The sequence below is a fragment of the Coloeus monedula genome (assembly GCF_965178545.1).
Source record: "Coloeus monedula genome assembly, chromosome: 1".
Classification (NCBI taxonomy): domain Eukaryota; kingdom Metazoa; phylum Chordata; class Aves; order Passeriformes; family Corvidae; genus Coloeus; species Coloeus monedula.
The window spans coordinates 143,303,487-143,318,001 of record NC_138781.1 but is presented as its reverse complement, the minus strand read 5'-3'; the positions used below and the strand labels follow the sequence as shown (position 1 = coordinate 143,318,001).

At 33.9% G+C, this 14,515-nt stretch overlaps 1 protein-coding gene across 3 annotated transcripts in view; it reads left to right on the top strand.

Annotated features, from left to right (window-relative positions):
- The window catches only part of CSMD3 (CUB and Sushi multiple domains 3), a gene marked incomplete at both ends in the record, with an annotated part of 604,245 nt that overhangs the window by 401,911 nt on the left and 187,819 nt on the right, over positions 1-14,515 (top strand). For all 3 annotated transcript variants that reach the window (XM_082293775.1, XM_082293774.1, XM_082293773.1), the window contains 4 exons: positions 1,951-2,107; positions 5,389-5,580; positions 6,338-6,464; positions 7,010-7,212. In XM_082293775.1, coding sequence (XP_082149901.1) covers positions 1,951-2,107; positions 5,389-5,580; positions 6,338-6,464; positions 7,010-7,212 — 679 coding nt within the window. The remainder of the gene's footprint in view (positions 1-1,950; positions 2,108-5,388; positions 5,581-6,337; positions 6,465-7,009; positions 7,213-14,515) is intronic.

The following is a 14,515-nucleotide window of genomic DNA, read 5'->3' as shown; positions in this document are numbered from 1 at the left end:
AATGAGTATTAACTAATGAGAGTGAAATAATGTGAAAGTGGACTAATGTGTTTGGACATCTAACAAAATTGGCAATAAAGTGTGTGTGGGGAAATTCTAACCTGAAGAAAATTGGTATCATGACATGGTTTATTCAAAGTTTTGGTGAGACATTGAGAATAGCTGGTATAACTTATTAACAGCTTCCTTTGGTTAAGTATTAGCAATACACACATAGAAGAAAATGGTTTACTCTTATCTAGTTTTTAAAAATAAAATAAATCCTGAATCCTTATTAATTATAAAAGGATTCAAGCTGGATTTTGTTTAAGTCTGTCATGATGTAAATATCTCTTCTGCATAGCAGTAATTCTCCTGAAATGGGTATTTTCCTTACAGTTGCTAAAACAAAATTAAGTGCATTTCAGAATTAATTTTCTAGATTGGGTGGGGTTTTTTGTTTGGATTCAGTTTTCGGGGTTTTTTTCTTGTTTTGTGGTTAGTTTTGGGGATTTTTTTTCTGTTTCTGGCTTGTTTTATGATCTCAGTATCATTTTAAAGGAGTTTTTTAAAAAGATAAGACATCTATTTTAATACTGCTATATATATATATCTTGAAATTATATTTTAGTTGATATGCATTAATTGCACTTTTTTTCTTCTTCTCTGATTTTTTCCTTTTACTCCATATAAGGACATCGGCTTTTAAATCTAAATTTGCTTGTAATTTATTTGTTGTGTCAGTAAAAACCAAGGAATTATTTCAAGTCATCTTGTTGTGCATCTTAAACTGCTGTACTCATTACAGATAGCTAGAAGTCACTTACTTGTTTTATTTCAGCATATCATTAAATGTAAAATCTGTGTTATTACTGGAGACATGAGGATTTCTGGAAAATAGGATTAAGGTGTGTAACTCATTCATACAGATGGGGAACAGGCATCATAATACTTCACATTTACTTTGTTGCCTTACTACTATTGCTGGTGTATTTGTTTTAATTTCATTCTGATGAAAATTCCTGTCTAAAAATGAAAGCTTTAATTACATTTGTAATTAATAGAATTACAATAGAATTGAGAACTGCAGACAATTCTGTATACTTTAATAAGGCTTTATAATCTCCCTTTACTGCAATTCAAAAATTATTCACAGGTCAATTTACTGATTTGCAAGCGAAATTTTCATAAACCACATTAATCAAAGTTTTAGTTATTATAGAAGTCACTAAATAAATCCTACAGGAAATAATGTTTGGATGAGCAATTATCATTAAATTTTAGGGGGTTTCTTTAGGAATTACAGGAATACAACAACCTTTGGTGTTTTAAAGCAACCAGATTTTTAGGGAAATTTCCTGAGAATTATTGGAAGATTGATCAACATATTTAGTATTCTGATAGAAGGAAAAGAACAATACTTGAAGAAAAATAAAAATTCTGTACTACAATTTACGTATAGATTACATTACTCTTTCAATTTACAGAAGCAGTTGTTAAATTTATTTCCTAGTCTCTTTTTACTTCACAGTTATATTTTAACCTGTCTTCACATGATAAAAAGCTACCACAGGTTTATTTAAGAAGACAAAACTGGGGATATGTGAGATTTTCTGTTATGTCACCTCAGACTTGAGGCAGATACACATTTTAGGTGTTCACTGATAGCATTACAATACTGACAGTGAAAGAGAAAACACAGAGATCTAAAAAAACCTGAGCTGCCCACTTCTATTGTTTTGTAAAAATTGAATTGATATATTTTAAACTGCATTTGAAAAATCACCAAACTGAAGTCAATTTAAGTCAAGGGAGGCAAATAGTATATCTAAATAGTACTTCAGGTTGACTGGCAAAGATCTCCCTTGGCAGAGCTGTTCGCCCTCTTAATGCAAATGCACAGAATTGTTTTGTAAATAAAATGTATCTTTTTTTCTTTCTTCCTAACTGTAAAACTCAAATTTTTTACAGATCTATGATGGCAAAGACAACACTGCTCACCTGCTGGGAGCATATACTGGGGCATCATTAAGAGGCCTGACACTAAGTAGCACTTCAAATCATTTATGGTTGGAATTTAACTCGGATGTGGAGGGCACTGATGAAGGTTTTCAACTTGTGTATACCAGTAAGTATTTGAGAAAACAGTAGGAATAGATTTATGCTTTTAAAGGAATGAAAATTATTCTCTCATAAGATAAAAATGCAGTTAAATGACAAATATGGAAGAAATTCAGAGCAAATCACTCATCAAAATAGTATACTTTCATAGCTGTACCTCAAAAAACCCAAAACACATAGAATACTGAAACCTGGCTTTAACAGTCATTTCTTTAATCTGGTAAGTAAATCACTCTTGTTTTTCTAGAGGGTTATTTTTCAATTTTGGAAAGCATAAGAAAAAACAGGGTAAATTTCAGTTGATTGTTTTAGCACATAAAAATATTGAAGCATGTGAGTAGTTTAAAAAGTGCAACCAAAGAACAATGCTTCATGAAGATAATTCATAAGTAAAGGAAATTCTCCTTCTTAAGACTCATCTTTGATAGTTAGTTTGCTTTTGTTTCTGAGCTAGGATTATTTTTAGAATAATCCAATTTGGAACCAAAGTGATAAAGAAAGGTTCTTAACAAAAACCTATATGTGGACTTAAACTATAAAGATGAGGAGAAGAAAAACTGGTTCTGATCCCTGTCTTAGAGGGTATATGGAAGCAGCTATATACTTTTATTTACCAAGTGTAAGGTTCTGTAAATTGTAGCACATGACTATTGACACACAGTGTATATGACTTTTTTAGTGTATAATTATTTCATCATCACTGAATTATTACGTAGAACTAATTTTTATCAAGCAGGACACTGTTATAAGGTAATTCTGCAATGCAGCTATCAACAGGTATTTTTGTCCTTGTACTCAAATCATTCCTTTTTCACCTATTCAAAAACTGTTATTTTAAAAACTAGACATAATGTTTTTAAAACTAATTCTAATTAAAAAATAACGTAATTCTTGCAGAAGGAAAGGAAAATATTTCAAGATAATAAAAGAGTATGTAATTATTTTCCAGGTGAAAATTGCATAATTATACTCTGTAATAGCATGTGCTAGAATAGGACTGTACCCTATGATTAAAGATAGGACTTTCAGTGCTGTGTTACTATTGTAGTAGGTGTCAAGGTAAGTAATTTTTCTTATTTATGTAGGTACATCCAAGCCCAGCACTTGAACCTTATCAGTAAAATTTCCTGTCTTTTGAGATATTTATATTGGACTACACTTTCCTAGCCTGAAGAATTCTTAGCCTGAACGGTGATGGATCTTCTTTTGTTGATATTGGTAAAATTGGAAGAAAAATACTAAGTCCAGATGAAGGCCACAAAGAGGATCAGAGTCCTGGAGCACCTCTCCTATTAAGAAAGGCTGAGAGAGTTGGGGCTGTTCAGCCTGGAAAAAATAAGACTCCTCATAGGACCTAAAGGGAGTGCCTAAAGGGAGCCGACAAGAAAGATAGAGAGGTACTTTTTATAAGGACAATGTAGTAATAGGACAAGGGGTACTGGCCTTAAACTGAAAGAGGGTATGTTTAGATTGGATACAAGGAAAGAGCTCAATCTGAGCTCTGTCTGGGTGGATCCATCAGCCAGGATAGATAGTGCAGACCTCCCAGTCAGAGATGCCGTCTTTGCTCAGAGGAGTGCCCACCATCCTGCCTTGAGGGTCAGGTTGGATGAGCACCCTTGAGCTCTACAGATGGTCAAAAACCGGTGCTCCTTTGCTGAGTTATGAGGACTTCAAGTCTCTCTACTGGGCCAGTGGAAGCTTCACCCTTCAAAGAGGTGTTCTCCTCTGTGCCCTCCTGCACAAACTGCCTCACCATGCCCTGGCTGAAGCACTCTGCCCTCTGCCTGCTCTGGTCACACCCAGTTAAGGCAGCAAAAATGCTGCTAGTTCCCATGGGTAGGCATTGGAGTTATGTGTTCCCCCTCAAGAGGGAGGTCATCAGTTAAAAAGCTTACTTGGGTTCTGTGTCCATAAGGAGGCTGTCCAGAAATGAGGACATCTCAGGGATCAAGGCAGATCTGAACTTCTTTTCACATTGTGGTCAGAAGTTGTCTTAGAAGACAGGAAATTCTAGCTGGTCAATAAGTGTCCAGACCAGCATTATCAAAAATGGTTCTTCATCTGGGACTCACTTTAATGTCTTTCAGAGGTTCTGCAGCACACACTGTACTAAGAAACCATAGTTTAGGAATGAGAAAAGTTCAGCTCAGAGGTTTTGGAGGCTCTTCAAAAGGTGAGACATGTTCAGTCACATATGAAATGAGCTGAAGGAAGAATCTGAAAGATACAGCATTTGACATGCTTTTTTTCCCCCTTACATGAGCAGCCTTATCCAACGTTTACAATGCATTTGCAAACATTTTCCCTGTAAAATAAAATAATTTTTTTTTCAATCAAGAATAGTAATGCAGCATCTGAGGAGAGATTGTGAAAGGCTACCAACTGTTGACCAGATGGCCACATACTGTGTGAATGATTTGTTGAACAAAGCAGACATGAAAACCCCTTAATTTCCTCCCATATTACCTATGTATAGGAATAGCAATCTGATGCAAAGTCTCTTTTTTTTTGCCTACAAGCATTCTAAGCTGCATGATATTGGTAAAAGTATTTGGTTTTGAACAAAGCGAGGTTTTGAGTTGCTTCACAGTTAATAACAGAAAACTTGATTTGGAATAGAAAATTTTTCTCCCAAATTGTGGTTTATGTTTCCTCATTTGTTAGTATACCTCCCTGTTTCCATATAATGCATTGATATTTTGTTTTCTTCTTGCTTCATGTCTCCTAAGTCTCAAAAATGTCCAAGCTGTTTGGCTTGAATTCTCTATATCATCATTGTCTTTGATTCCTGAATGTAGTTCTTAAATTTACGAACTACTGAACAAAAGATTAGGGTAGGGATTGATGAAAATTGCAGTGTTTCTTTAGTGCAACTGGTGCTATTGTGCTGTCGTTGTTACTATGAAAAATAATGAGAAATCTGCTGTTAAGTTTTGTTTATGAGCCTTTAAATGTCTATTCACAAGTAAATGGACAGTCCCTTTACCTGCCCGATTTTAAGTTATCATAACATTTTAAAACTTATTGATAATTAGAATGATTTTTTTCTGTCTTTAATTGAACTCTTAGGAAAATTGAATTAATAACACAGCTTGGTCATGTTCTAAGAAAGATGTATAGGCAGTTATCCTACTTAGACTGCTTAAAAACAGAGAAGAAATCCTAAAGGTGTTGTTACATGTAGTTTGAAAATGACTGATTTCCACTGAAAAACAGAAAATCTGAATGCCATTAATGTATTTTTCTGTTTGATTTTGTAAATACAACATTTTATTCTTCCCACAGGTTTTGAGCTGTCACATTGTGAGGACCCTGGTGTGCCACAGTTTGGATATAAAATCAGTGACCAAGGTCATTTTGCTGGAAGTACTATAATTTATGGATGCAATCCAGGTTACACACTCCATGGAAGTAGCCTTCTAAAGTGCATGACTGGGGAAAGAAGGGCATGGGACTATCCTCTACCATCATGCATTGGTATTACTCTCATATTTTTTTTATTTCTTTACTTATTTTTTGAATGCAAGAAAGAAAAAAAATTAAGGGTTATTAGATCTATGTAAAATCTGATGTGTATGATCTATTTACAGATCAATTTACACAGGTATTTATAGTTCTTTCTGCATAGATCTCGTCTAAGTTTATCTGATTGGTGTTTCCTTTTTAGGTTAAAAAATAGTAATTATTAAACATTTGTGAATACTGAAAGTCCTAATACATGAAAATCCTGTTAATGTCAGCAAATAATCAACATAAAAAGACAGTTTAATCAGAAAGGCATTGTAAAACTAGTATTTTTTTTTACTTATATATAAATAAGCTAGAAAAATTTAGTATACTTACATGAAATAGATTAAGGAAAATAAATGAAATTTAAAATATAAAGAGATATAAAGTTATTTTGTATTTTTGTCACTCCTGTTTCTTTACAATATTAACTTCCTAAGTTTTGCAGCTACTTACGGGAACAATTATTACCATAGGAGAGTGAAAAGAAGACAAGACTTAAATATTATAGTACCTTTCTTTCTTTTTTGTCTTCATTTAAAGGAAATTGGCATTGAGTAAGTAGGTGAAGCAAGGAGTGGAATGCAGTCCTTATACACTGCTTTACAATATTATGGTATGTGGTCAGTTTAATTGACCAATACCTGTTCAACAAAAGACTAGATGTATAAATTGATTGCTCAGATGATTAGCTGGAAAATCATTCCATAATGTTGTTTTTTATTAGCTGAATGTGGAGGACGGTTTAAAGGAGAGTCATCAGGAAGAATCTTATCTCCTGGCTATCCTTTTCCCTATGACAACAATCTGCATTGCATGTGGGTGATTGAAGTAGACCCAGGAAATATTGTCAGGTACTGAAAATGAATCTTACAATTTTAACAAATGTCTTTTACTATAACAACCAAATATTATTTGAGTGCAAAAAAAGCATATCTACACAAGATTGAGCTTTAAAATTGGTTATAATTTTGTGAAATGCTGGAGGCACAGAACTCTTTAGTGAAAGACTATATGAAAGAAAATGCAAACCAACACAACCTTTAGCAGTTCTTTTTAGTTAATTTGTTTTGATGGGAATGTGATACATAATATTGTCTTAGGAAAACTGAAACTCTTTTCTGAAAATATTGTGTAGATGCTTATAGATTATTTGAATGGCTAAAGTAATATATTACTTCATGGTGTACAGATTCAATTATTGCAAGATTTTTTTCTTTCAAATTCATTTCAGTATTGGGCTTTCATGCATTAAAGATAAATGTGTGAAACATTATAGAAAATTACCCTTTGAAGTTAAATTTTATTTGCTTTTTTCTGTTGTTTGTTTAGTTTTGCTGTTAAAGTTACGTTGTTGAGTAATATGAAAGCTGACAATAAAATCATGGTGTTCTTTCAGCCTCCAATTTCTTGCTTTTGATACTGAGGCATCCCATGACATTCTTCGAGTTTGGGATGGTCCACCTGAGAATGAGATGTTGCTCAAAGAAATTAGTGGCTCTCTTATTCCTGAAGGCATTCACAGTACACTCAACATAGTAACTATCCAGTTTGACACAGATTTTTATATCAGTAAATCTGGATTCGCCATACAGTTTTCAAGTAAGTTGATTAAATTTTATTTATTTTATGAGATAGTTCACTCACAGATAATTGTAGTGCTGGAAACACTTGAAATCAGTGACAACATTTCTGATGTTTTTAGGGAAAGAATTGGCATAGACCTACAGATTTGTTGTAAAGCGATATCTTTATCTTAAACAAACAAATAAATAAGAAAACCCAATAAAATATCATGTTCTTTGCTAGTTTTAGCTTTGTTTCAAGGGCAGCTGGGGCAGTGCCAGAATGCTTATAATTATGATTACTGTTTTTCACAAAGGAGGTGATGTAGGCATGTTAAAAGCTCCATCCTTTTCTAATCAGTAAGTTTCTGCTTTCAGGGACATCTGTGGGGAGTTTTTATTTCTGTTGTGGTTTATAGGATGAAACAGAAAAGAACTCTACAGGAACAGCACTGTCTTTCTCCCTTTTGCCTTCTAGTGCTGTATCATCTTATTACAGGCAGCAGGATGACAAATCTAAACAGTTGCCTAACTGTTATTAAATCCCTTTAGACATTTTATTGCTGAAACTGAAGGAATCATTGAGCCAGGTCCATTTTGACCTTCTTTTTCCTCTGGTCAGTTAAATGTATATATATTTTTTCAAGATTACCAAGATCTAGTCTAGTATCATTTTGTGTAGCAATAGCAACAATTCTGACATGGGTTGACACAGAGACTCTTACTGTTAACACTATTTACCTCACCGTGCTTCCTGTGCTTGAAAGTTGTATTAGCCCTTGTTTTTCCCTGCCCTCATTCTTTCTGTGTATGTGACAATTACCTGTCTGCATACAGTAGTTTGAAGGAAGAATTAATTATATAAATGAGAGTACAAAGTGAAAGATATTTTATTTGTAGTGAAAGAGTGCTTCTGCTCCATCAGCTGATTTTTGAAGCCATGAATAGAGGTTTTAATCCCTTGGCTCCAAGGTATTTTTGCCATTTTACCACCACCTTACCTCCTTCCAGAGCCTGTCTGAGAGATTCTCACGTATGTGCTTTCCATTCTCAGACATGCTCCTATATTTAATGTTGAAGGCGGAGAGGGAGACCATTATGCACTGAATTTATTTAGGCAGTCATTTAAGCTGAGTGGAAAAATAGATTGATGCAGAACAAGAATGTAGTTAAAGGAAAAGGGATTGTACATAGGAGTAAAGTTATAAAACAGCTCCTGATGCACTTGCAGTGATTTATGCGAAAAGAGATTTTAGAGGTTTATCTGAAAGGAGAGGCTTTTTATTTTTTTCTCTGTGCTGTTGCAGTCTGTTGACTCCTAATGACAGTTTAAAGGATCCATGAAGTCTTACTGTCTCAGCATTTCTCTTACTCTTCAGTCCAGACTCTCAAAATCACAGCGATCCTTCTCAAATAGTTGATGTGGCACAGTTTGGGTGTACATTCTTACTAGAATAACAGAGTTCTTTGGGTTTTTTTCCCTAAATTAAGATTGTAAAAGTAATGTGCAAATAGCTACACAACCTAAATAACAATGTTGCTCTATGGACATATTATTCCACTAACCAATAAAGAAACATATTTGAGGAGACAGAAGAAAGAGAAGGACAATTCTTTGCAACTTTGTTTCAAGTATTCATATACTTTCTTTGAGTACGTAATGTTGTCTGAGTGAAACAGATGGTGTCTTCATACTCTAGCTACACTGTAATTAACAAACAGAAAGCTCACACAAGGGAGGTATCTGCTTTTACTTTCCTCTTGCCATTTTGTGAAATTGGGTAAGAGTATTTAACTGGCTTATCGGCCCTTTTAGCTCAAGAGGAATGTTACTCAATGACAACAGATACTTTATGTTCAAACCCTTTTAAGACTTTGAATGCTTTATTTTCTTCTCTATTCTATTCTTATCCTTTAAGTAAAAAATGTTTCCAAAAATGGATTAACCTTATTAGTTCCTTACAGGTTTTTATTTCATTTTATCAACTGTTCTTACACAATTTTTCATCTGTCATTTAATGAGTAAAAATACCATTGATAGCATAATATAATTTATATTTGACTCCTCTATAAGCCATCCAATATAATCAGAAAAACAATTTTTATATGATAATACAAAAGGCATGTGAGATACCATCCTTCACCAAACTAAAGAGGGAAGGCTGGAAGGGAAAACCTAAAGAAGGTGAAATGTTACATTGAAAGTAGAAAGAAAATTATTATTTAATTAGTATTATGTATTACAAAAGGTAATATTAGAATTGTTTCTATCTAGGGCTGCCCAAAACAATCCTTTAAAAGGCAAGGATGTTGTTATTAATTTTGTAAAATTTAGAGGATCTGAAGGAAAAGGGTTTCAAGATGATATTTTTCTTGCCCACTGTGTCAATTAGTCTGTTTTGTTTCTTTTTGTTAGCTTGCCTTTTTTGTGGAGAAAAAAAAAAACAAACCAAAAACAAAAGGTTATTTGTATCTGAAATAGTAGAACTATTTTGATGGTTTAAACGTTCATAATCTCTTTCTGTAAGAAAATAATCACAGAATCATAGAATGGTCTGCATTGGAAGGGACCTTAAAGACCATCTAGTTTCAACCCTCCAACCCTCTCTCCATGGGAAGGGACACCTTTCCCTAGACTAGGTTGTTCAGAGCTCCATCCAGCCTGCCCTTGAACACTGCCAGATATAGGTTACCCACAACTTCTCTGGGCAGCCTGTTCCAGTGCCTCATCACCCTCCTAGAAAAGAATTTCTTTTTAATATGTAATGTAAACCTACTATGAAACAACCTGTTTCAGTTTGCCCCTTGTCCTGTCACTACATGTCCTTGTCAAAAGTCTCTCTCCATCTTCCATGTAGTTTCCCTTCAGGTACTGGAAGTCCACAACTAGGACTCCCTGTAGCCTTCTCTTTTCCAGACACATCAATCCCAATTCTCTCAGCCTTTCCTCACAGGGAAGGTGTCCTCTCTAATCATCTTGGTGGCCTCCTCTGGACTCACTCCAACAGGCTGATGTCCTTACTGTGCTGGGGACCACAGAGTTGGATGCAATACTCCAGCTGGGGTCTCACAAGACCAGAGTAGAAAGGCAAGAAACTATTTATTTTATGCTGAACTAAGGAATAATGGAGAGTTTCTTATGGTTGAAAAGGGTAATTTTTTTATTTAACACAATTGGACACTACTCTGAAAGGAAGGAGTGAAAGTGATGAATTTCAGATGAAATATGGGAACTCAGCCTGATTGTGCTTCACTACTTTCCTCCAATTATCCAGGGCTAGTGAAAGTACAGCTTCTTTTATACCTCTAATGTAAACAAAGAAATAAATGACTTCACATCTCATCACTAGGCAGAGTGGAATTTTGGTCTAATATGTCTTTTGTCTTTTATGTGTCTATGTCTTTCATTTTTGTGTTGGACCTCTGCAAATGACCACGACAGTATCTCTTAATTTAAACATTACAACATTTCAGTTTCTGCAGTCTTCTTTGAGACTACAATTAAGTAACATGATAGAAAACAGAGCCCACAAATCCTGAAAATCAAAGTAGCAAAAGATGTATAATAAAGCAGAATATTTCAAAAACTTTGTGTATATGTGTAATAGGAAGACAAGAACCTCTGGTGATTCAACAGTAAGATTATAATTTGAAAATTTTGGAACATGTCTAAATGACGTGAATAATGTAGCTATAGAACAGATGCCAGAGGTCTATCCTTAAACTGGGAGAAGAGTGAAAAGTTGACAACAGGCCAGAAGCAATATACAAACAGGAAATACCTGTTACAGCACATTTTCTCTCAACTGTCAGAGACAGAGCATGAAGACCCCAGTACATACTGGAAAAACACCAATTAAATAAGCAATAATTATTTTTAACAGTAAATTCTGCACAAAATCGAAAACTTAATCTTTGAGAAAAGTGAAGGAGAAAGAGAAGGGAGCAATCATGTATTTGCCCATTACAGATATTTATAATTGTGTATACAGCAAAGTGAATTTGGAAGTACAAAAGTATACTTTTGTGGTTCTTAATATTATAAATAAAATTACTTTTCTATTTCAGAAAAGGTTCTCTAACTTCCTCATCATTTTTTTTCATTGGTTAATCCAACCTCTTTCATTGAATTCTTTCAAGTCAAAAATGGATCAAAATACAGCACCAGACAGCCAAATATTTATATATATAAATAATACAAATCCTTGAAATTATTTCAACTAAGATACTTTGGATAGTTAATTAATAGCATATATTTTATTTTCTGTTTTGTATTAGTTGCTAAAAATTTGTCATAAGTATATGGGTTGTATTATTTTGTGTACCAGGTACCTTCCTAATATTTAGGTGTGACACCAATAGAAAAGCTTTACATTTTGGTCTACATCCACATACACAATCATATGATTTTCTTCAAAGTACAAATGTAATAGAATCATTAATGCTGGAAAATTTCTAAGATCATCAAGTCCTACCACAAACACCATGTTACAATGGAGTTGACTTCAAGTTTTGTCTGTTCCTACTTTCCCTCTTACCCCATTTCTTGCCAGGGATAGCTCTTTTGTAAGAAAGTAATATAAAAGGGAGATTTTTGCTGCTATTTTTTTGTCAAAGAAATTTTATTTTTTCTTAATAGCATTCCAGTAATCTGCCTGATCTCATAATTGACAGATATAGAAAAGACTCTTGACTAATGAATGCTCATCTTTCAGTCCTATGTGTATGAATGTGGAAAAAATTATTTGTGGACTGATGTCTTCAATTACTGACTGGACATATTCTGACATGCACTCTGAGATACAGTTCATTTACATAGATGAATTTTAAAATCTTGCAAAAAATATAAATATAAAATCTTTCTTCTTATTTATATTCCGTTGTTGTTTTGGTAAGATGTAATGTGTATAATGCTAAAGAAAACAGAAGTTATTCTTTGACAGTGTTCTGTAATTTTTTTCAAGTGACTATAGTACAGTATTTTCTTCAATAGAAAAAATTCATTGCCTTAGCAAAGATCAGGGTGATGACATTCAAGTGTATGGACAGAATGTTACCAAATAATGAGGCCAATTCTGTACCATTGCCAAACATCAATTACTGTATATCCCCCTCTGCAAGCCAACCCAACCCCCAAAAAAACAACAAACAAACATATATAAAGAATTAATGGAAAAATTTAATGAAAGTAAAAAATTCAGACAGATTAAAGATTTGGCCCTATCTTTAAGAACTATCAAAATATTCTTGGTGGTTTGGAACTATAAAGCTATAATGCATATATACAATTTGTGAAACTAAAAGACAAAATAAAAAATTTAACTTTTAAGATAGGAACAATCTTCCCCTTTCTTCAGAAGATTTCAGTTAAAGGTACAACCGTATCCTTAGCAGTTGCAACAAAGAAGTTGCACACTATTCTGCAAACAAACAAATGAAATAGACATATTTTACCTCAAATCATCTTAATAATATTTTTAGTAGAAATGGTACTAAGAACTGAATGACCACTGGTAAGATTTTTCACTACATGGTCAGCCATTGTCTGTTGTCCAAGACTCTCATATTTTCTTCTTTTTGAGAAGGTATTTCTATCTTACTGTATTCATATGTATACATAAAGAAATATGCCATCTGACACGGGGATGGATCTGGTATAAAAAGCTTTAAAGAACCAAAAGGTTCTAAAAAACCCCAAGCTCTAAACATGCAGTCTAAATGAAATCAAGATTTTTCAAAACACTTCTTCCAGCTGGAATGTATTGCCAACATGATTAGATATTGTCACAGTATCCATTTTCTACTGAGTTTCAGAAATTATCTGAAACCATATGTCAATGTATTTATTTGGGGCTGGGTTTCATACTCAGTGCCAAAGCTATGAGCAAATGCCTAAGAAATAATACCTGGTCTGAACTGAAGCGTGAATACTAATGGAAAAAGATTATTACTTAGGAACTGGAAATAAAATAGCTCATAAGGATTCCACTAAGACACAGTAAGAGAAATGTAGTACTTTGGATGATTTTAACAACTAGTATAAATTGACAACAACAAAAACAATAAGAAAAATTAAAATTATATGTTATCTCATTAAACCTGTGTCAGTTATCTCCTGAAGAACTACAGCGTATTTAGTAGTAAGATCCATAACCTATCCTTTCTGATAACCTATCTATAATCCTATGTTACAGTAAAGTCAGATAAAGACCCTTAAGAAAGAACTTGATGTCCACTGTTCCCCTCTTCCCCCCATTCTCATCCCCTCAAAAAAGAGACTATACGAGGCTACAGTGTAAACAAGTTTAGTTGATGTCTGAGAGGGGGTCAAGCTGGTAAGGAAACTTGTTCTGACTGTGTGAGTGTGGGGTGTGTAGCTGTGAAGGAGCCTTGGCCCAAGTTTTGGTTGTGCAAGTGTGACTGCCAGAGTTGGTCCAGGATGGTTGGACAGGGACATTTCCTTAACACAGGGACCTGCCTAGACAACTTAGAAAACCCTGGTTGTGCAAGATGTTGAAGTTATTTCGTGGAAGGGATACGTTGTCCCAAATGAAATTCTGATTCTGTGATTTATTCTTAATATTTTCCCATTTTAATCTTCAAACAATAACTGACAAACTTAGATAGAATCCATGAAGTCATGCAAAATCAACAAATGGAGTCTGTGGTTAGAATTTACTTAAGAATTACAATGACTATGCTTCTAAATCTCTGTTAGATCTACAGCAGAAAAAAAGTTAAAAATAGATTAAAAAAGTGTTATCAGCAGTGTTTCTGTTGGCAGAAGACAATGAAAACGCTGTAGATAATTTATTCCTTCTTTTCCAGGAAAAGTTGTATAGAAGGTTGGCTTTGAGATAGCAAATACCAGGCTGACCTGGTTCTCAAATAGCATTAGAGATGCAGGGAGACTGCAGTGTCCATCCAGGTAAAGGTATTATGTGACTTCTGAGACAAGCTTGAATTTTGAAGGCGCAGTCTGTCAGGACTGGTTCAGGCTGATGTGAGTTTGAAAGACCAGCAATACCAGAAACCCTTTATTTAAAATTTGGAGAGTTTATTTATTTAAAAAGTTTGGAAGAATATGTTGATTTAAATAAGTTAATAATAATATTTCTGGCATGCTGTGTATTATGAAGAGCTTGAAATTTGGAAGGCTTGAAGCTGCTGACCTGATTGTGTGTTCTGGGAAAAAAAAAAAAGGAGAAAAAAAGAAAAAAAAACCCAAAATTTCCTTAATTCTTCAAGTTTGGGGTTGAGACTCTTTAATGATATTGGACTTGGCATGCATTAGAACATTAAATTTAGAAATCATCGTTAACACCAAGAAATCCCACAAA